The sequence below is a fragment of the Heteronotia binoei genome, chromosome 3 (assembly GCF_032191835.1).
Source record: "Heteronotia binoei isolate CCM8104 ecotype False Entrance Well chromosome 3, APGP_CSIRO_Hbin_v1, whole genome shotgun sequence".
Classification (NCBI taxonomy): Eukaryota; Metazoa; Chordata; class Lepidosauria; order Squamata; family Gekkonidae; genus Heteronotia; species Heteronotia binoei.
The window spans coordinates 192,497,473-192,520,933 of record NC_083225.1 but is presented as its reverse complement, the minus strand read 5'-3'; the positions used below and the strand labels follow the sequence as shown (position 1 = coordinate 192,520,933).

The 23,461-nt window shown below is 49.8% G+C and overlaps 1 protein-coding gene across 2 annotated transcripts in view; it reads right to left on the bottom strand.

The window, feature by feature from the left end:
* The window catches only part of CHRDL2 (chordin like 2), a 61,294-nt gene that overhangs the window by 23,659 nt on the left and 14,174 nt on the right, over window positions 1–23,461 (bottom strand). For both annotated transcript variants that reach the window (XM_060235035.1, XM_060235036.1), the window contains exons 2-4: window positions 16,350–16,462; window positions 8,433–8,526; window positions 3,125–3,270 (exon numbers count right to left, since the gene is read on the bottom strand). In XM_060235035.1, coding sequence (XP_060091018.1) covers window positions 3,125–3,270; window positions 8,433–8,526; window positions 16,350–16,462 — 353 coding nt within the window. The remainder of the gene's footprint in view (window positions 1–3,124; window positions 3,271–8,432; window positions 8,527–16,349; window positions 16,463–23,461) is intronic.

Genomic DNA, 23,461 nt, shown 5'->3' with positions numbered 1-23,461 from the left:
TAAGAACATAAGAGAAGCCCTGTTGGATCAGGCCAGTGGCCCCTCCAGTCAAACACTCTGTGTCACATAAGAACATAAGAGAAGCCATGTTGGATCAGGCCAGTGGCCCCTCCAGTCCAACACTCTGTGTCACATAAGAGAAGGCATGTTGGATCAGGCCAGTGGCCCCTCCAGTCCAACACTCTGTGTCACATAAGAACATAAGAGAAGCCATGTTGGATCAGGCCAGTGGCCCCTGCAGTCCAACACTCTGTGTCACATAAGAACATAAGAGAAGCCATGTTGGATTAGTCCAATGGCCCATCCAGTCCAACACTCTGTGTCACACAGTGGCCAAAAAAAACCCAGGTGCCATCAGGAGGTCCATCAGTGGGGCCAGGACACTAGAAGCCCTCCCACTGTACCCCTCCCCCCCCCCCAAGCACCAAGAAGACAGAGCATCTCTGCTGCAGACATAAGAACATGAGAGAAGCCATGTTGGATCAAACATCCCTGCTGCAATGTCCCCAGTGCGATAATGTCACTTCCAGGTGACATCATTGTACCGGGGATGGTGCACAGCGATGGGGCTCTTTGGAGGCAGGGGTCTCCCCTGGCATCCTGCTCCCTCCCAGCAGGTTGGGGTCCTCTGGACTAGGGAATGCCTCGCCCCTGGCGGGACTTTGGCAGCCTTTACCCAGAGGCTGGAAAATACAAACCACTGTGCTGAAAAAAACTCTTCTCGCTCGAATTTTGAAAATATAAATCAATTCATAAGTAAAAACCGTAAGACATTACACAAGCCATTATCTTGGAAAGAGAAGCTTTAAGAGGCTGGCAAATGGAAGGACATTTCTGATATAGAAAATAAGAATTTTGGCTTTTGGAAGAAGCTATTAAAAAGCAAAATGTGAGACCTTCAGCTTAGCGATCACGTGAAGGGTTATTATACCATTCAAAGCCGACCTTGATCGTATGGACGCCGATCAGTCCCCCAAAGAATGGACTTTTGCCTTATAATTGAACGATCAAGGAGATTTTTGGAGCCATTTACTTGCCTTTGGTGCTAAGCTGATTATTGTCCCTTGTACATGTTAGTGTAATGTCTTGTTTATACTTATGAATTGATTTAGATTTTGGAAATTCGAGTGAGAGAATTTTTTTATCAGCACAGTGGTTTGTATTTTCCTGTCTCTGACTGTGCCAGCACTTTGATTCTTTGTTTCTAACCTGGAAGTTGGCAGCCCAACAATCAAGCCAGTGGCCCCTCCAGTACAACACTCTGTGTCACATAAGAACATAAGAGAAGCCATGTTGGATCAGGCCAGTGGCCCCTCCAGTCCAACACTCTGTGTCACATAAGAACATAAGAGAAGCCATGTTGGATCAGGCCAGTGGCCCCTCCAGTCCAACACTCTGTGTCACATAAGAACATAAGAGAAGCCATGTTGGATCAGGCCAATGGCCCATCCAGTCCAACACTCTGTGTCACATAAGAACATAAGAGAAGCCATGTTGGATCAGGCCAGTGGCCCATCCAGTCCAACACTCTGTGTCACATAAGAACATAAGAGAAGCCATGTTGGATCAGGCCAGTGGCCCCTACAGTCCAACACTCTGTGTCACATAAGAACATAAGAGAAGCCATGTTGGATCAGGCCAATGGCCCTCCAGTCCAACACTCTGTGTCTCATGAGAACATAAGGGAAGCCATGTTGGATAAGGCCAATGGCCCATCCAGTCCAACACTCTGTATCACATAAGAACATAACAGAAACCCTGCTGGATCAGGCCAGTGGCCCCTCCAGTCCAACACTCTGTGTCACATAAGAACATAAGAGAAGCCCTGTTGGATCAGGCCAATGGCCCATCCAGTCCAACACTCCGTGTCACATAAGAACATAAGAGAAGCCATGTTGGATCAGGCCAGTGGCCCATCCAGTCCAACACTCTGTATCACATAAGAACATAAGAGAAGCCATGTTGGATCAGGCCAATGACCCATCCAGTCCAACACTCTGTGTCACAGAAGAACATAAGAGAAGCCATGTTGGATCAGGCCAATGGCCCATCCAGTCCAACACTCTGTGTCACATAAGAACATAAGAGAAGCCATGTTGGATCAGGCCAATGGCCCATCCAGTTCAACACTCTGTGTCACATAAGAACATAAGAGAAGCCATGTTGGATCAGGCCAGTGGCCCATCCAGTCCAACACTCTGTGTCACATAAGAACATAAGAGAAGCCATGTTGGATCAGGCCAGTGGCTCATCCAGTCCAACACTCTGTGTCACATAAGAACATAAGAGAAGCCATGTTGGATCAGGCCAATGGCTCATCCAGTCCAACACTCTGTGTCACATAAGAACATAAGAGAAGCCATGTTGGATCAAGCCAATGGCCCCTCCAGTCCAACACTCTGTGCCACATAAGAGAAGCCCTGTTGGATCAGGCCAGTGGCTCATCCAGTCCAACACTCTGTGTCACATAAGAACATAAGAGAAGCCATGTTGGATCAGGCCAATGGTCCATCCAGTCCAACACCCTGTGTTACATAAGAACATAAGAGAAGCCATGTTGGATCAGGCCAATGGCTCATCCAGTCCAACACTCTGTGTCACAAAGTGGCCAAAATACACACACACACACACACACACACACATATATATATATAGATATATACTGTGGCTAATAGCCACTGATGGACCTCTGCTCCATATTTTTATCCAATCACCTCTTGAAGCTGCCTATGCTTGTAGCCGCAACCACCTCCTGTGGTAATGAATTCCACATGTTAATCACCTTTTGGGTGAAGAAGTACCTCTTTTTATCCGTTCTAAACTGACTGCTCAGCAATTTCATCGAATGCCCACAAGTTCTTGTATTGTGAGAAAGGGAGAAAAGGACTTCTCTCTTTTGCATGGTGCCCAGAAGGTCCCAGCTTCAATCCCCGGCATCTCCAGTTTCAAAAGGACAAGGCTGGAGGCGGCGGGGGAGACCTTTCTCCTTCTGAGACCCTGGAGAGCAGCTGCCAGTCTGAGCAGACGAGACTGATCTGGATGCTCTGGACCAGCATCAGAAAGCTTCAGGCGTATAAACCAGAGCCGGCAGCCCTCGGTCCCAACTGCACTCCGAGGCACCTACCGAGCAGCTGCATTGCGTGCACTGGTTGGCCAGCTTGGACGGGAAGAGTTCACTGGCGGTGAACATGTCGCCGTGTTGGTACGTCGCCCCGTTGTATTCACAGGAGGAATCGACGGGCTCCTCGAGGTCGGGCTGGCTGTAAAGCTCTGCAGAGGAATCACAGAATCCGAGAGTTGGAAGGGGACCTCCAGGGTCATCTAGTCCCAACCCCCATGACAATGCAGGGGAATTCCCCACTAGGAAGAGGAGGGGCGGGGGGACAAAGGAATGCAAAAAATCCAATTCCACTGGAAGACCCATGGAGTGAGTAGGGTTGCCAGGCCTGGGTTCGGATATTCCTGGAGATTTAGGGAAATATAGCCTGAGGAGAGCAGGGTTGAGGGAAGGAAAGGACTTCAACAGGGATAGTGCCGTAGAGTCCACCTTCCAAAGCGGCCAGTTCCACAGGGTGAGCTGACCTCTGTCACCAGGGCTTTTTTTGTAGCAGGAACTCCTTTGCATATTAGGCCACGCCCCCTGATGTAGCCAATCCTCTTGGAGCTTACAGGGCTCTTCGTACAGGGACTACTGTAAGCTCCGGGAGGATTGGCTACATCGGGAGGGTGTGGTCTAATATGCAAAGGAGTTCCTGCAACAAAAAAGGCATCTATCTATCTATCTATCTATCATCTACCTACCTGCCACTTTTTTGTAGCAGGAACTCCTTTGCATATTAGGCCACGCCCCCTGATGTAGACAATACTCCTGGAGCTTACAGGGCTTTTCATACAGGGCCTACTGTAAGCTCTGGGGGGATAGGCTACATCGGGAGGGTGTGGCCTAATATGCAAAGGAGTTCCTGCTACAAAATATCTATCTATCTATCTATCTATCTATCTATCTATCTATCTATCTATCTATCTATCTATCTATCTATCTATCTGCCACTTTTTATAGCAGGGACTCCTTTGCATATTAGGCCACACCCCCTGATATGGCCAATACTCCTGGAGCTTACAGGGCTCTTCATACAGGGCCTACTGTAAGCTCTGGGAGGATTGGCTACATCAGGAGGGTGTGGCCTAATATGCAAAGGAGTTCTTGCTACAAAGTGAGCCCTGCCTGGAGCTCAGTTGGAATCCCAGGAGATCTCCAGTCACCACCTGAAGGCTGGTAACCCAGGGCACAAGGATAGACTGTATCCCTCACAAGGCTGAAATGGAAGGTTCTTTTATGGTCAAAACTTGACAGAATGGGAGTGGCGACTTTTGGTTATGTCTTTTTTCGTTCCTCTTTCTGCTTAGGGTGGGGAAGGGCTAGGCTTGCCAATCCCCAGGTCCCAGCGGGGGTTCTTCCGCTTTCCCAGGCTCCTTCCCGCCCCCAGTCAGCTGGCCACCAAGGGGAAGCCCCGCCCCCAGAGGACCATGTGCTTTTCCACCTCTGGAGGCTTCAGTCTCCGATTGAAAGGCTTCCTCTTGGGATGGGGTGTTTGTGTTGCTGTGAAGAAGTTGGCAGCAACTCGTGAGTAGAGAGGCCACTCCCTCACTTCAGAGTCACCAGACAGGGAGGGAGGGAAACGTCTGCTGAGCACTTCATTATTCCCTATGTGGAGATTGATTCTCATAGGGTATAATGGGGAATTGATCTGGAGGTTTTGGGGGCTCTGGGGGAGCTGTTTTTTGAGGTAGAGGCACCAAATTTTCAGTATAGTATCTAGTGCTTCTCCCCAAAGTACCCCCCAAGTTTCAAAACGATTGGACCAGGGGGTCCAATTCTATGAGCCCCAAAAGAAGGTGCCCCAATCCTTCATTATTTCCTAATGAAGGAAGACATTTAAAAAGGTGTGCTGTCCCTTTAAATGCGATGGCCAGAACTCCCTTGGAGTTTAAATATGCTTGCCACACCCTTGCTCCTGGCTCCGCCCCCAATGTCTCCTGGCTCCACCCCCAAAGTCCTCTAATATTTCCTGAAATAGACTTGGCAACCCTACCCTGATGTAGCCAGTCCTCCTGGAGCGTACAGGAGGCCCTGTACGAAGAGCTCTGTAAACCCTTGGAGGATTAGCTACATCAAGGGGTGTGTGGCCTAATATGCAAAGGAGCTCCTGTTAAAAAAAGGTCTGGTATTAGGCCACACCCCCTGATGTAGCAAATCCTCCTGGAGTTTACAGTATCTGGGAGAACCGGGTTTGATTCCCACTCCTCCACTTTCACCTGCTAGCATGACCTTGGGTCAGCTATAGCTCTGGCAGAGGTTGTCCTTGAAAGGGCAGCTGCTGGGAGAGCCCTCTCCAGCCCCACCCAGCTCACAGGGTGTCTGTTGTGGGGGAGGAAGGTAAAGGAGATTGTGAGCCGCTCTGAGACTCTTCGGAGTGGAGGGCGGGATATAAATCCAATATCTTCATCTACCTCACAGGGTGTCTGTTGTGGGGGAGGAAGGGAAAGGAGATTGTGAGCTGCTTTGAGACTCTTCGGAGTGGAGGGCAGGATATAAATCCAATATCTTCATCTACCTCACAGGGTGTCTGTTGTGGGAGAGGAAGGGAAAGGAGATTGTGAGCCGCTCTGAGACTCTTTGGAGTGGAGGGCGGGATATAAATCCAATATCTTCATCTACCTCACAGGGTGTCTGTTGTGGGAGAGGAAGGGAAAGGAGATTGTGAGCTGCTTTGAGACTCTTCGGAGTGGAGGGCAGGATATAAATCCAATATCTTCATCTACCTCACAGGGTGTCTGTTGTGGGGGAGGAAGGGAAAGGAGATTGTGAGCCGCTCTGAGACTCTTCGGAGTGGAGGGCAGGATATAAATCCAATATCTTCATCTACCTCACAGGGTGTCTGTTGTGGGGGAGGAAGGGAAAGGAGATTGTGAGCCGCTCTGAGACTCTTTGGAGTGGAGGGTAGGATATAAATCCAATATCTTCTTCTTCTTCTTCTAGGCCCTGCAAGAAGAGCCCTGCAAGCTCTTGGAGGATGGGCTACATCAGGGAGGGTGTGACCTAATATGTAAAGGAGTTCCTGCTACCAAAAAAAGCCCAGGGGTGGGTGCTCTATTTTAACACAAAAAAGGGGACCCATGGTCAAGGGAAACAGAACCCTCCACTCTCTGTGTGCTCTGTTGCTTCAGTTAGAAAAAGACAGAAGAAAAAAATGTTCCCTCTAAATGCAGAGTCTTGTGAGCAAAAATTCTACTTTGTGAGCTACTGGCATTAAAGTTGTGAGAAGAAGGAGAAGGAAGAAAGAAGAAGTAAGAAGAAATTAGATTTATATCCTGCCCTATACTCAGAGTGGTCACAATCTCCTTTACCTTCCTCCCCCACAACAGACACCCTGTGACGTGAGTGGGGCTGAGAGAGCTCTCCCAGAAGCTGCCTTTTCAAGGACAACTCCTACGAAAGCTATGGCTGACCCAAAGCCATTCCAGCAGGTGCAAGTGGAGGAGTGGGGAACAAAAACCGGTTCTCCCAGATAAGAGAGCTATGGCTGACCCAAGGCCATTCCTGCAGGTGCAAGTGGAGGTGCAAGTGGAGGAGTGGGGAATCAAACCCGGTTCTCCCAGATAAGAGAGCTATGGCTGACCCAAGACCATTCCAGCAGCTGCAAATGGAGGAGTGGGGAATCAAACCCGGTTCTCCCAGATAAGAGAGCTCTGGCTGACCCAAGGCCATTCCAGCAGGTGCAAGTGGAGGAGTGGGGAATCAAACCCGGTTCTCCCAGATGAGAAAGCTTTGGCTGACCCAAGGCCATTCCAGCAGCTGCAAGTGGAGGAGTGGGGAATCAAAGCCGGTTCTCCCAGATGAGAAAGCTTTGGCTGACCCAAGGCCATTCCAGCAGGTGCAAGTGGAGGAGTGGGGAATCAAAGCCGGTTCTCCCAGATGAGAAAGCTTTGGCTGACCCAAGGCCATTCCAGCAGGTGCAAGTGGAGGAGTGGGGAATCAAACCCGGTTCTCCCAGATGAGAAAGCTTTGGCTGACCCAAGGCCATTCCAGCAGGTGCAAGTGGAGGAGTGGGGAATCAAAGCCGGTTCTCCCAGATAAGAGAGCTCTGGCTGACCCAAGGCCATGCCAGCAGCTGCAAGTGGAGGAGTGGGGAATCAAACCTTGTTCTCTGAGATAAGAGCCTGCACACAAACTGGCTCTCTACTGGCATTAATGCTGGCATTACTGACATTAAAGCTACTGGCGTTAAAGTTGGGAGCTGCTGCATAAATTATTGTGCTCTGGGGTCATCCTTCCTGAGCTAAGACAAAAAGGTAGGAGCTGAAGGCTAAAAATCTGTGAGCTAGCTCGCACTATTTATTTATTTATCTAGGATTTATATCCCGCCCTTCCCACTAGGTGGCTCAGGGCGGCTTACAACATATAAAACTAACATAAAATCTAAGATTAAGCATTAAAATTAACATTACATAATTTACAGTTAAAAATCTAAACATTTGTTATATACATACACATTAAAATCAGACGGCGGTCCTACAGCTACACTCATTGGTTACAAGTTCAGTATTTGATGTTCAGTATTCGAAGTTCAGAACTCAGTACTCAGTGCTCAGTGCCGATCAGTTGTGGGCCAGCCGGAAAAGGGATGTCTTACAGGCCCTGCGGAATTGGGTAAGGTCCCGCAGGGCCCTTACCTCTTCCGGCAGCTGGTTCCACCAAGATGGAGCCATTACGGAGAAGGCCCGGACCCTTGTAACTTTCAAGCGGGCTTCCTTTGGCCCGGGGACAACCAGGAGGTTTTGGGTTCCTGATCTTAGTGCTCGCTGGGGAACGTGTGGGAAGAGACGGTCCCTCAGGTAGGCAGGTCCTAGGCCATATAGCACCATATTGAATAGCACCTATTGAATAGCACCTTAATTTACTGTAGTTTCAAATTTTTATGTAACTGTTTTTAAATGTATTTATTAATTGTATTTTAAAATTGTTTTATGTAAAATCATGGTGCATACCATGTCCTGTTAGCCGCCCTGAGCCTGCTTCGGCGGGGAGGGCGGGATACAAATAACAATTTATTATTATTATTATTTATTACTAACGCTGCTTAGAGGGAACTCTGTTAGGGATATGTTGACGGCTCCTCTTTGGGAAATTCCTGGAGTTTTTGCGGATGAAGCCGAGTGTGGCAGGGTTTGGCAAAGGGAAGTACCTTCGTGAGACATAATGCCATAGAGTCCACCCACCAAAACAGCCGTTTCCCTCTAGCAGGATGGCTTTCGGCAGTCTGGAGATGAGTCGTATTTATGGGGATCTCCACGTTCCACCTGGAGGTTGGTAACCCAAGGTAGCATAGGATATAGGCGAACCCCCTTCACCTGCTTTACAATCCACTTACCTGGGCACCTGCCACAGCACTGTTGCGGGTCCATGATGGGATTTGGGCATGGGAGAGCAGGGCACTGGATTCGATAGCAGCTGACGTTGGTATCCTGGGGGGGAGGCAAAAGGGACAAGCTGGAGTCAGACCAAGTTCTGTCCATAAGATGACAGGCAGACTTTAGCCATTTTTTTAAAAAATTGGAGCTATAACCGGGTTTCATTAGGAAGAACTTCCTGGCCATCAGAGCGGTTCATCAGTGGAACAGGCTTCCTCGGGAGGTGGTGGGCTCTCCTTCCTTGGAGGTTTTCAAACAGAAGCTAGATCAGGAGTGGCCAAATTTTCTTAATGTAAGAGAAATGTCAGACCATGGGAAGGAAGGAAGGAAGGAAGGAAGGAAGGAAGGAAGGAAGGAAGGAAGGAAGGAAGGAAGGAAGGAAGGAAGGAAGGAAGGAAGGAATAATAATAATAATAATAATAATAATAATAATAATAATAATAATAATAATAATAATAATAATAATAATAAATTTTATTTCTATCCCGCCCTCCCCGCCTAGGCGGCTCAGGGCGGCTAACAACATTTCAAACAATTAACATAGATAGATAAAACTTTAAATTTAACAATTAAAATTTTAAACATAAAAACCAGTCAATTAAATTAAAATACATAGTTCAGATTGTATTAAATGTATCTGGCAGCAATAAAATTGTTTGGCGCTGGTTCTGCCAGTTTAAGTGATTCCATGATCGTATTATGGATGGCGGCTCTTTATTCCAAGCAACTCAGCAGTTGGTATCAGTATAAGCTTGTTGGAAGGAAGGAAGGAAGGAAGGAAGGAAGGAAGGAAGGAAGGAAGGAAGGAAGGAAGGAAGGAAGGAAGGAAGGAAGGAAGGAAGGAGGGAGGGAGGGAGGGAGGGAGGGAGGGAGGGAGGGAAGGAAGGAAGGAAGGAAGGAAGGAAGGAAGGAAGGAAGGAAGGAAGGAAGGAAGGAAGGAAGGAAGGAAGGAAGGAAGGAAGGAAGGAAGGAAGGAAGGAAGGAGAAGATGACGACATTGGATCTATATTCCGCCTTCTACTCAAGAGTGTCAGAGCGGCTCACAAACTCCACCACAACAGACACCCTGGGGCTGAGAGAACTCTCACAGCAGCTGCACTTTCAAGGACAACCTCTGCCAGACCAATGGCTGACCCAAGGCCATTCCAGCAGCTGAAGTGGAGGAGTGGGAATCATACCCGGTTCTCCCAGATAAGAGTCCACACACTTAACCACTACACCAAACTGGCTCTCAGGAAGGAAGGAAGGACATGGACCAAGGCAAAGGACCAAGGGAAGAAAAGAAGGACATGGACCAAGGCAAAGAACCAAAGGAAGGAAGGAAGAAAAATTGAAAGACAGGTGGAAAGAAAGCAAATAGGAGGGAGAGGTGGAAAGAAAGCTGCTAGCTGACTCGGAGAAGTGATTTAATGAAACAAATGCCTTTTCCAAGCTGGCTGGCAGGGTGGTGGGGACTTTGAGTGCCAAATATTATGTGTGAAAGAGCCATATGTGGCTTCTGAGCCAAAGTTTATAGAACTCTTAGAATTCTAGAGAGGAACACAAGAGGAAAAACAATCCTTCTTTTCCTAAAGATACCAGTCTCCACACCATGACAGGCTTCCTCAGGAGGTGGTGGGCTCTCCTTCCTTGGAGGTTTTGAAACAGAGGCTAGATGGCCATCTGACAGCAATGAGGATCCTGTGAATTTAGGGGGGGGGGGTGTTTTTGAGTTTCCTGCATTGTGCAGAAGGTTAGACTAGATGATCCTGGAGGTCCCTTCCAACTCTAGGATTCTATGATTCCTCAGGAGGTGGTGGACTCTCCTTCCTTGGAGGTTTTTCAACAGAGGGCCATCTGACAGCAATGAAGATCCTGTGAATTTAGAAGAAGAAGATATTGGATTTATATCCCGCCCTCCACTCCGAAGAGTCTCAGAGCGGCTCACAATCTCCTCTACCTTCCTCCCCCACAACAGACACCCTGTGAGGTGGGTGGGGCTGGAAAGGTCTCTCACAGCAGCTGCCCTTTCAAGGACAACCTCTGCCAGAGCTATGGCTGACCCAAGGCCATGCTAGCAGCTGCAAGTGGAGGAGTGGGGAATCAAACCCGGTTCTCCCAGATAAGAGTCCACACACTTAACCACTACAGCAAACTGGCTCTCCTGTGAATTTAGGGGGGGGAGGCGTTTGTGAGTTTCTTGCATTGTGCAGGGGGTTAGACTAGATGACCCTGGAGGCCCCTTCCAACCCAAGGATTCTATGATTCTATGTCTTAGCCTCCTTAGAGCAGAAGGGAAGGGACTGATTGACAGGTCTTGGGTAAGGGTGAGAGCAAAGGTAAAGGAGCAATATGGAAACCCAGCTAAGAATAAAGACGACTGGCCCTGACCTGGATGGGCCAGACAAAGCCTGATCTTGTCAGAACTCGGAAGCTAAGATGGGCCAATCCCGGCAAGTACTTGGATGGGAGACCTCCAAGGAATACCAGAGCAGGGACGCTGGGGCAGGCAATAGCAAGCCATCTCTCTGACCATCCAAACCCCGTTAGCAGGGTTGCCAATCCCCAGGTGGGGGCAGGGGATCCCCCAGTTTGGAGGCCCTCCCCCTGCTTCAGGGTCATCAGAAAGCAGGGCACTCCGTTATTCCCTATGGAGACAGATTCTCATAGGTAGCTCTCCAGATGTTTTTTGCCCACAGCTCCCATCAGCCCCAGCCATCGGCCATGCTGGCTGGGGCTGATGGGAGTTGTAGGCAAAAAAAAACCATCTGGAGAGCTACTGTCGGCCACCCCGTCATAGGGTATAATGGAAATTTGATCTGTGGGTATCTGGGGCCCTGGGGGAGCTGTTTTTTTGAGGTAGAGGCACCAAATTTGCAGCTTAACATCCAGTGCTTCTCCTCAAAACACCCTCCGAGTTTCAAAAAGATTAGACCAGGGGGTTTAATTCTGTGAGCCCCAAGAAAAGATGTCCCTGTTCTTCATTATTTCCAACGTAGAGAAGGCATTTAAAAGGTGTTCTGTCTCTTTAGATGTGATGGCCGGAACTCCCTCTGGAGTTCAATTATGCTTGTCACACCCTTGCTCCTGGCTCCACCCCCAAAGTCTCCTGGCTCCAGCCACAAAGTCCCCAGATATTTCGTGAATTGGACCGGGCAACCTTACCCGCTAGGAGTTGCCAAACGCCAACCTTGACTTCCAGGCACACGCACACACAGACACGCAAATAAAAATCAGTTCATCTCATGCTCAAAAATAGAATACTAAGTACGGATATTAGAGCCTTCGGCATTTCTCCGACACAGGCCACACACAACGTCACGCTAGATTCGACAACAACAGAATAAGTAATTGAAATAGCACAGCCAGTTACCACACTTGACATAGCTTCTCTTATGTTCTTATGTTCCTTTCAATATAATTACATGAGCAAAACAATGTGGCTACAGCCAACAGAACTTCTGAATCCATGTGTGCCAAGAGTTTCTTGGAAACGGTACAGAAGAGGGAAGGCGAGATTATGAGAGGGGTCTGAGCGCCGTCCCCGTGAAGAAAGAAGAAGAAGGTATTGGATTTATATCCTGCTCTATACTCTGAATCTCAGAGTCTCAGAGTGGTCACAATCTCCTCTACCCTCCCACCCCTGCCACCAGACAACACCCTGTGAGGTAGGTGGGGCTGAGAGAGCTTTTACAGCAGTTGCCCTTTCAAGGACAGCTCTGCAAGAGCTATGGCTGACCCAAGGCCATGCTAGCAGGTGCAAGTGGAGGAGTGGGGAATTAAACCCGGTTCTCCCAGATAAGAGAGCTCTGGCTGACCCAAGGCCATTCCAACAGGTGCAAGTGGAGGAGTGGGGAATCAAACCCGGTTCTTCCAGAGAAGAGAGCTATGGCTGACCCAAGGCCATTCCGGCAGCTGCAAGTGGAGGAATGGGGAATCAAACCCAGTTCTCCCAGATAAGAGAGCTCTGGCTGACCCAAGGCCATTCCGGCATGTGCAAGTGGAGAAGTGGGGAATCAAACCTGGGTCTCCCAGAAAAGAGTCCACGCACTTAACCACTACACCAAACTTGCTCTACAGACTGAAGACGAGTCGGGAACTTTTGAGTTTAGAAAAGAGATAAAGAGGGCATGGTAAAAGTTTATCAAATTATGCATGGGGTGGGGAGAGCTGACAAAGAGAAACTTTTCTCTCTCCCAAAACGCTAGAACTCAAGAATATAAGAGAAGCCTTGTTGGATCACGTCAATAGCCCATCCAGTCCAACACTCTGTGTCACACAGTGGCCCAAAAACCAAGGAGCCATCACGAGGTCCACCAGTGGGGCCAGGACACTAAAAGCCCTTCCACTGTGCCCCCCCCCCCAAAAAGCATCACTGCCCCAGACATAACAACAGAAGGGAAGCCGTGTTGGATCAGGTCAATGTTCCATCCAGGCCAACACTCTGTGTCACACAGTGGCCAAATAAACCAGATGCCATCAGGAGGTCCCTCAGTGGGGCCAGGACACTAGAGGCCCTCCCACTGTGCCCCCCCCCCCCAGCACCAAGAATACAGAGCATCACTACCCAGACATAAGAAAAGAAGAGAAGCCATGTTGGATCAGGCCAATGGCCCATCCAGTCCAACACTCTGTGTCACATAAGAACATAAGAGAAGCCCTGTTGGATCAGGCCAGTGGCCCCTCCAGTCCAACACTCTGTGTCACATAAGAACATAAGAGAAGCCCTGTTGGATCAGGCCAATGGCCCATCCAGTCCAACACTCTGTGTCACACAGTGGCCAAAAAACCCAGGAGCCATCAGGAGGTCCACCAGTGGGGCCAGGACACTAAAAGCCATTCCACTGTGCTCCCCCCCCCCACCGCAAGCACCAAGAAGACAGAGCATCACTGCTCCAGACATAAGAACGTAAGAGAAGCCATGTTGGATCTGGCCAATGGCCCATCCAGTCCAACACTAGTGTCACACAGTGGCCAAAAAAACCAAGCACCATCAGGAGGTCCACCAATGGGGCCAGGACACTAGAAACCGTCCCACTGTCGTCATCCCCCCCCCCCCAAGTACCAAGACTACAGAGGGCATCCAACTGAGCCAATAGGCAATAGGTTCAAGACAGACAAAAGGAAATACTTCTTTACATGGAGAGTGAATAAAATGCAGAATTTACAGCTGGAGGAAGTAGCGATGGCCACAGTAATAAAAAAGCTTTAAAAGAGGATTAGATAAATCCCTTGATGAGAGGTGTATCAGTGGCTACTAGTGGCTACATGGTATGCAGTGGCTACATGGTGACTGAGGAGAATCTCCATGTTCAGAGACACTAATCCTCTGGATCCCAAAGCCGAGAGGCAACATCAGGGGAAGGCCTCAGCCACTCTGCCCTCTTGTTGGCCCTTCCAGAGGAACCAGTTGCCAAGTTCTGTGCTGCCTGCTATAATAGGCGTGGCCAACAGTAGCTCTCCAGATGTTTTTTGCCTACAACTCCCATCAGCCCCAGTCATTGGCTGTGCTGCCTGAGGCTGATGGGAGTTGTAGGCAAAAAACATCTGGAGAGCTACCGTTGGCCACCCCAGCGCTATAGCATCAGAAAGACTCATTGTATTGCTTGTCAGTTTTAAGATGTTCTGTTTTTAACTTGTGTCTTGATGTAATCTCTTATACTGAACATGTGAAGACAATTGTCCATCTTAAGACTTGATAGAATCATAGAGTTGGAAGGGACCTCTAGGGTCATCTAGTCCAACCCCCTGCACAATGCAGGAAACTCACAAACACCTCCCCCTAAATTCACAGGATCCTCATTGCTGTCAGATGGCCATCTAGCCTCTGTTGAGAAACCTTCAAGGAAGGAGAACCCACCACCTCCTGAGGAAGCCTGTTCCACTGAGAAATCGCTCTAACAGTCAGGAAGTTCTTCCTGATGTTGAGCCGGAAACTCTTTTGATTTAATTTCAACCCATTGGTTCTGGTCCTACCTTCCGGGGCGAGAGAAGACAATTCCACCCCATCCTCTCTATGACAGCCCTTCAAGTACTTGAAGATGGTGATCCTATCATCTCTCAGCCGCCTCCTCTCCAGGCTAAACATCCCCAGCTCCTTCAGCCTTTCCTCATAGGACTTGGTCTCCAGACCCCTCATCCTCTCTAGGACAGCCCTTCAAGGACTTGAAGATGGTGATCCTATCACCTCTCAGCAGCCTCCTCTCCAGGCTAAACATCCCCAGCTCCTTCAGCCTTTCCTCATAGGACTTGGTCTCCAGACCCCTCATCCTCTCTATGACAGCCCTTCAAGGACTTGAAGATTGTGATCCTATCACCTCTCAGCCGCCTCCTCTCCAGGCTAAACATCCCCAGCTCCTTCAGCCTTTCCTCATAGGACTTGGTCTCCAGACCCCTCATCCTCTAGATGACAGCCCTTCAAGTACTTGAAGATGGTGATCCTATCACCTCTCAGCCGCCTCCTCTCCAGGCTAAACATTCCCAGCTCCTTCAGCCTTTCCTCATAGGACTTGGTCTCCAGAACCCTCATCCTCTATATGACAGCCCTTCAAGGACTTCAAGATGGTGATCCTATCACCTCTCAGCCGCCTTCCCTCCAGGCTAAACATCCCCAGCTCCTTCAGCTTTTCCTCATGGGACTTGGTCTCCAGACGCCTCATCCTCTATACGACAGCCCTCCAAGGACTTCAAGATGGTGATCCTATCACCTCTCAGCCGCCTTCTCTCCAGGCTAAACATCCCCAGCTCCTTCAGCCTTTCCTCATAGGACTTGGTCTCCAGACCCCTCATCCTCTCTAGGACAGCCCTTCAAGGACTTGAAGATGGTGATCATATCACCTCTCAGCCGCCTCCTCTCCAGGCTAAACATCCCCAGCTCCTTCAGCCTTTCCTCATAGGACTTGGTCTCCAGACCCCTCATCCTCTCTAGGACAGCCCTTCAAGGACTTGAAGATGGTGATCATATCACCTCTCAGCCACCTCCTCTCCAGGCTAAACATCCCCAGCTCCTTCAGCCTTTCCTCATAGGACTTGGTCTCCAGACCCCTCATCCTCTCTATGACAGCGCTTCAAGGACTTCAAGATGGTGATCATATCACCTCTCAGCCGCCTCCTCTCCAGGCTAAACATCCCCAGCTCCTTCAGCCTTTCCTCATAGGGACTTGGTCTCCAGACCCCTCATCCTCTCTATGACAGCGCTTCAAGGGACTTCAAGATGGTGATCATATCACCTCTCAGCCGCCTCCTCTCCAGCTAAACATCCCCAGCTCCTTCAACCTTTCCTCATAGGACTTGGTCTCCGGACCCCTCATCCTCTAGATGATAGCCCTTCAAGGACTTGAAGATGGTGATCCTATCACCTCTCAGCCGCCTCCTCTCCAGGCTAAACACCCCCAGCTCCTTCAACCTTTCCTCATAGGGCTTGGTCTCCGGACCCCTCATTCTCTATAGGACAGCCCTTCAAGGACTTGAAGATGGTGATCCTATCACCTCTCAGCCGCCTCCTCTCCAGGCTAAACACCCCCAGCTCCTTCAACCTTTCCTCATAGGACTTGGTCTCCAGACCCCTCATCCTCTATAGGACAGCCCTTCAAGGACTTGAAGATGGTGATCCTATCACCTCTCAGCCGCCTCCTCTCCAGGCTAAACACCCCCAGCTCCTTCAACCTTTCCTCATAGGACTTGGTCTCCAGACCCCTCACCATCTTCGTCGCCCTCTACTTATTATAGCATAGATTTTATCTTGTGTTGAAGCTTTTAAATTCTTGGGTTTTCTTACTTGGTCCGTGACCGTAAATAAACTGACTGACTGACCACTTGAGAAAAGATAGAGCCAGAACTCTTTGTGATGTTAGATCAGGGTTAGTGGTGACCGCCTGACTGCAGGCTTTGAGGGATACCTCAAAACAGGAGCATTTGATGCAGTACATCACCCCGTGGGGTTCCAGGTAAGGATGCCAGCTCTCTCCCGGGTGGTACCGCTGCCCGTTAAACAAACAGAAGCTGCCCAGATCTGGAAATCAAGCAGAGGAGTGTTATTTATTCAGTTTGTTTAGAAAAGGAATATACTGCCTTACCAGAGACCTGTTCAGTGAGGATCACAAAAAAGTAAAACATGATAGAATAGCATAATAGCATAGAGCCAGTTTGGTGTAGTGGTTAAGTGTGCAGACTCTTATCTGAGAGAACCGGGTTTGATTCCCCACTCCTCCACTTGCACCTGCTGGAATGGCCTTGGGTCAGCCAGAGCTCTCTTCTCTGGGATAACCGGGTTTGATTCCCCTCTCCTCCACTTGCAGCTGCTGGAATGGCCTCGGGTCAGCCATAGCTCTCTTCTCTGGAGAACCGGGTTTGATTCCCCACTCCTCCACTTGCAGCTGCTGGAATGGCCTTGGGTCAGCCAGAGCTCTCTTCTCTGGGAGAACCGGGTTTGATTCCCCCACTCCTCCACTTGCAGCTGCTGGAATGGCCTTGGGTCAGCCAGAGCTCTCTTATCTGGGAGAACCGGGTTTGATTCCCCACTCCTCCACTTGCAGCTGCTGGAATGGCCTCGGGTCAGCCATAGCTCTCTTCTCTGGAGAACCGGGTTTGATTCCCCACTCCTCCACTTGCAGCTGCTGGAGTGGCCTTGGGTCAGCCATAGCTCTCTTATCTGGGAGAACTGGGTTTGATTCCCCACTCTTCCACTTGCACTTGCTGGAATGACCATGGGTCAGCCATAGCTCTCTTATCTGGGAAAACCGGGTTTGATTCCTCCACTTGCACCTGCTGGAATGGCCTTGGGTCAGCCATACCTCTCTTATCTGGGAGAACCGGGTTTTATTCCCCACTCCTCCACTTGCACCTGCTGGAATGGCCTTGGGTCAGCCATAGCTCTGGCAGAGGTTGTCCTTGAAAGGGCAGCTGCTGTGAGAGCCCTCTCCAGCCCTACCCACCTCACAGGGTGTCTGTTGTGGGGGAGAAAGGGAAAGGAGATTTTAGGCCGCTCTAAGACTCTTGAAAGGGCAGCTGCTGGGAGAGCCCTCTCCAGCCCCACCCACCTCACAGGGTGTCTGTTGTGGGGGGGAAAGGGAAAGGAGATTGTAGGCTGCTCTGAGGCTCTTTGGAGTGGAGGGCAGGATATAAATCAAATATTTTCATCTTCTTCATAAAAATCGTTAAAACCAAGAGACCAAGACAAAAAAACCCCCTCCAATTAAAAACCCAGAGCATACATTAGCAACCTTGTAAAACAGGCCTCAGACTACATAGGGTTGCCAGCCTCCAGGTGGGGCCTGAAGATCTCCCGCTTTTACAACTAATCTCCAGCTGGCAGAGAGATCAGCTCCCCTGGAGGAAATAGCTGCTTTGGGGGGTCGACTTTGGAGGGGCCTGCTGAGGTTCTTCCCTTCCTTTCCCCTTCCCAAACCCCAGCCTCTCCCAATCCGCCTCCAAAGCCTCCAGGGATTTTCCAGCACAGACCTGGCAACCTTATCAGGAGCAAGACCTCAAAAACAACTCCCTCAAGTTAAGAGACTGGGGGAGAAGGAATTTTGAGGCATGGTCCCAAGAAGAGAGCAGAATAGGGTTGACAGCTTTTCAGGCTGTGGCAGGAGATCTCCTGGGGATTACATCTGATCTACAGATGACAGAGATCAGAGGCGAAGGAGGAATAATTAATTGCTATCGTGTTGACGACAGTTCAGTTGGAATGATGAGTGGAATGCACTATGCGCCTTTACAGCACAATCCACCCAGAGCATCTCCAGAAGCATGCCTAGTGAAATGAATGGAGGAGTATTCATATATGTGGGTTTGGGGTTGCTAGAAGAGAAGGTGAAGAAGACGAAATTGGATTTATACCCTGCTCTTTGCTACCCAAACGACTCTCAGAGCCGATCAGGCCAATGGCCCCTCCAGTCCAACACTCTGTGTCACAAAAGAACATAAGAGAAGCCATGTTGGATCAGGCCAGGAGCCCCTCCAGTCCAACACTCTGTGTCACATAAGAGAAGGCATGTTGGATCAGGCCAGGATCCCCTCCAGTCCAACACTCTGTGTCACATAAGAGAGGGCATGTTGGATCAGGCCAATGGCCCATCCAGTCCAACACTCTGTGTCACATAAGAACATAAGAGAAGCCATGTTGGATCAGGCCAATGGCCCATCCAGTCCAACACTCTGTGTCACATAAGAACATAAGAGAAGCCCTGTTGGATCAGGCCAATGGCCCATCCAGTCCAACACTCTGTGTCACATAAGAACATAAGAGAAGCCATGTTGGATCAGGCCAATGGCCCATCCAGTCCAACACTCTGTGTCACATAAGAACATAAGAGAAGCCATGTTGGATCAGGCCAATGACCCATCCAGTCCAACACTCTGTGTCGCATAAGAACATAAGAGAAGCCCTGTTGGATCAGGCCAGTGGCCCCTCCAGTCCAATACTCTGCGTCACATAAGAACATAAGAGAAGCCATGTTGGATCAGGCCAGTGGCCCATCCAGTCCAACACTCTGCATCACATAAGAACATAAGAGAAGCCATGTTGGATCAGGCCAAAGTCCCATGTAGTTCAACACTCTGTGTCACATAAGAACATAAGAGAAGCCCTGTTGGATCAGGCCAGTGGCCCCTCCAGTCCAACACTCTGTGTCACATAAGAACATAAGAGAAGCCATGTTGGATCAGGCCAATGACCCATCCAGTCCAACACTCTGTGTCGCATAAGAACATAAGAGAAGCCCTGTTGGATCAGGCCAATGACCCATCCAGTCCAACACTCTGTGTCACATAAGAACATGAGAGAAGCCCTGTTGGATCAGGCCAATGACCCATCCAGTCCATCCAGTAACACTCTGTGTTACTTCCTTATAAAAGGAAGTCCTTCTTCACCCAAAGATTGATTGACACATGGAATTCACTGCCACAGGAGGTGGCGGCGGCTGCAATAATAGCTTCAAGAGGGAATTGGATCAACAACTGGAGCAGAGGTCCATCGGTGGCTATTAGCCACAGGCTATAGATGGAACTCTCTGTCTGGGGCAGTGACGCTCTGTATTCTTGGTGCTTGGGGGGGGGGCACAGTGGGAGGGCTTCTACTGTCCTGGCCGCATCGATGGACCTCCTGATTGTGCCTGTTTCTTTTGGCCCCTGTGTGACACAGAGTGTTGTACTGGATGCGCCACTGGCCTGTTCCAACATGGCTTCTCTTATGTTCTTATGTCACACAGTGGCCAAAACCTCCAGGTGCCATCAGGAGGTCCATCAGTAGGCCCATCTGATGAGATCTGATGAGGTCAGGCCAGCCTGGGTTTGCTATTGTCTGCCTCTACTTAGCAACCCAGGACTTAGAATCATAGAGTTGGAAGGGACCTCCAGGGTCATCTAGTCCAACCCCCTGCACAATGCAGGAAACTCCCAAATACCTCCCCCTAAATTCACAGGATCTTCATTGCAGTCAGATGGCCATCTGGCCTGTGTTTAAAAACCTCCAAGGAAGGAGAGCCCACCACCTCCCGAGGAAGCCTGTTCCACTGAGGAACCGCTCTAACGATCTTGAAGTTCTTCCTCGTGTTGAGCCAGAAGCCCTGTTGATTTAATTTCAACCCATTGGTTCTGGTCCTGCCTTTTGGGGCCACAGAAAACAATTCCACCCCATCCTCTCTAGGACAGCCCTTCAAATACTTGAAGATGGTGATCCTATCACCTCTCAGCCGCCTCCCCTCCAGGCTAAACATTCCCAGCTCCTTCAACCTTTCCTCATAGGACGGTCTCCAGACCCCTCATCCTCTAGATGACAGCCCTTCAAGTACTTGAAGATGGTGATCCTACCACCTCTCAGCCACCATCTCTCCAGGCTAAACATTCCCAGCTCCTTCAACCTTTCCTCATAGGACTTGGTCTCCAGACCCTTCATCCTCTATGGGACAGCCCTTCAAATACTTGAAGATGGTGATCCTATCATTTCTCAGCCGCCTCCTCTCCAGGCTAAACATTCCCAGCTCCTTCAACCTTTCCTCATAGGACTTGGTCTCCAGAACCGTCATCCTCTATGGGACAGCCCTTCAAATACTTGAAGATGGTGATCCTATCATTTCTCAGCCGCCTCCTCTCCAGGCTAAACACCCCCAGCTCCTTCAACCTTTCCTCATAGGACTTGGTCTCCAGACCCTTCATCCTCTATATGACAGCCCTTCAAATACTTGAAGATGGTGATCCTATCATTTCTCAGCCGCCTCCTCTCCAGGCTAAACATCCCCAGCTCCTTCAACCTTTCTTCCTAGGACTTCTTTGGTGGTCTCCCCATCCACACCCGAACAGGGACCAACTCTGCTTAGCATCTGAAACCTGATGAGTGAGATTGGGCTTGATCTAACACACCTTAGCCGGGCTTCGTCTCTGTAACGTATGCGGACTCAAGTGAGAATTGAAAGCATGCTCCTGTCAGGCTCATTGGAGCCAGGCGGCCGGAGCTTGAGGACTTGAGAACAATGGGCAGCAGGATCCAAAACCCTGCTGCCCTGCTCCAATCACGGGCCCCCTGCTGGTTTGAATGGTCCAATCAAACGCTCGCACGGGGACACGAGAGTGTATATAGTTAGCCAGTCTTATGTGTATGCCACAAGGTGCCGTAGTCAAGAAAGAGCTGATAATTCACTACAACCTCGCCTCTACCACGCGTTGAACCCACCATATTATAGTCTCAGAAGGCATCCTAGCGTGTGAGAGCGCTATTTGCTTGGCAAAAGAAAAGCTCTTTGGTGGCGCATGGCAAGGAATTTCGGCGAGAAAAGCAGGCCACATAAAACTGAAGCCCTGCCAAGACACGTGCCTCCCTTCCTCTCTGGAAGGATCGCGGGGTGAATCAGTGTGAGAGATCCCCACCGGCGGTTGGAAAAGCACGTTCGGCTCCTGTTTATCTTCAGGAAAACACCTGTTTCCTCTCCGGGCATGCCCTGCCCTTGAACATCTGTCCCAGGAAAGCAGGTACGCTTGTTTTACACACTGCGGGCCCCAAGAAATAAGAAGTAAACAAGGTGTGAACAAGCTGGCAGGAGGCATCCGAAATGTTCAAAGGGAACGTTCCCCTCTCGCCAAGAAAGCAGCCGTCCATAGACAAGAAGAAGACGACTGCAGATTTATACCCCTCTCTTCTCTCTGAATCAGAGACTCAGAGCGGCTTACAATCGCCTTTGTCTTCCTCTCCCTCAGCAGACACCCTGTGAGGTGGGTGGGGCTGAGAGGACTCTCACAGCAGCTGCCCTTTCAAGGACAACTCCTACGAGAGCTCTGGCTGACCCAAGGTCATTCCAGCAGCTGCAAGTGGAGGAGTGGGGAACCAAACCCGGTTCTCTCAGATAAGAGTCCGTGCACTTAACCACTCACCAAAGTGGCTCCCACACCAAACGGGCAAGGCAAGCTTCCCATATTCAACTGTGTGAAGAGGAGCCCAGTCTGTTCCAGACACACTGAATAATTTAAATGATGGCCAAAACAGGTTGACATTGGGTTCTTTCAAGACCGTGAATACTCAGAAACATTGAGAGCCAGTCTGGTGTAGTGGTTAGGGTTAAGTGCGCAGACTCTTGTCTGGGAGAACCGGGTTTGATTCCCCACTTCTCCACTTGCACCTGCTGGGATGGGCTTGGGTCAGCCATAGCTCTGGCAGAGGTTGTCCTTGAAAGGGCAGCTGCTGTGAGAGCCCTCTCAGTCCCACCCACCTCACAGGGTGTCTGTTGTGGGGGGAGAAGATAGGGGAGATTGTGAGCTGCTCTGAGACTGATTCAGGGAGAAGGGCGGGGTATAAATCTACGGTCTTCTTCATTATTATTTTATTTTGTTATGTTTACGTTGTGAAAACGCAATAAATCGTTAATGTAAAAAAAAGGTAAGAAACCCTTGATATATAAATATAAACAATTTCCTTTCCCTTCCTCTTGCACAACAGACACCCTGCGAGGTAGGCGGGACTGAAAGAGCTCAGAGAGACCTGGGACTGATCCAAGGTCACTCGGCTGGCTGCATGTGGAGGGCAACTTCTCTCAGAGCTCTCTCAGCCCCACTCACCTCAAAGGGTGTCTATTGTGTGAGAGGAACCATTCTGAGACTGAGATTCGGAGTGGAGGGCGGGATATAAATCCAATATCATCGTTGTCGTCGTCTTCTTTTTTCTTCTTCTTCTTCATTGCTGATTTAAGCAGGTGATGGTGGAAAGAGCCATCAAGTTGCAGCCAATTTACGGCAACCCCATAGGGTTTTCAAAGGAAGTACTTCTTCACCCAAAGGGTGATTAACGTGTGGAATTCACTGCCACAGGAAGTGGTGGCAGCTACAAGCCTAGACAGCTTCAAGCGGAGATTGGATCAGCATCTGGAGCAGAGGTCCATCAGTGGCTCTTAGCCACAGCATATTATTGGAACTGTCTGGGGCAGTGATGCTTTGTATTCTTGGTGCTTGGGGGGGCCATAGTGGCAGGGCTTCTGGAGTTCTGGCCCCACTGGTGTGACACAGAGTGTTGGACTGGATGGGCCACTGGCCTGACCCAGCAGGGCTTCTCTTATGTTCTTATGTGACACAGAGTGTTGGACTGGAGGGGCCACTGGCCTGATCCAACATGGCTTCTCTTATGTTCTTATGTGACACAGAGTGTTGGACTGGAGGGGCCATTGGCCTGATCCAACATGTCTTCTCTTATGTTCTTATGTGACACAGAGTGTTGGACTGGATGGGCCACTGGCCTGATCCAGCATGGCTTCTCTTATGTTCTTATGTGACAGAGAGTGTTGGACTGGAGGGGCCACTGGCCTGATCCAACAGGGCTTCTCTTATGTTCTTATGTGACACAGAGTGTTGGACTGGAGGGGCCACTGGCCTGATCCAACAGGGCTTCTCTTATGTTCTTATGTGACACAGAGTGTTGGACTGGAGGGGCCACTGGCCTGATCCAACAGGGCTTCTCTTATGTTCTTATGTGACACAGAGTGTTGGACTGGAGGGGCCACTGGCCTGATCCAACAGGGCTTCTCTTATG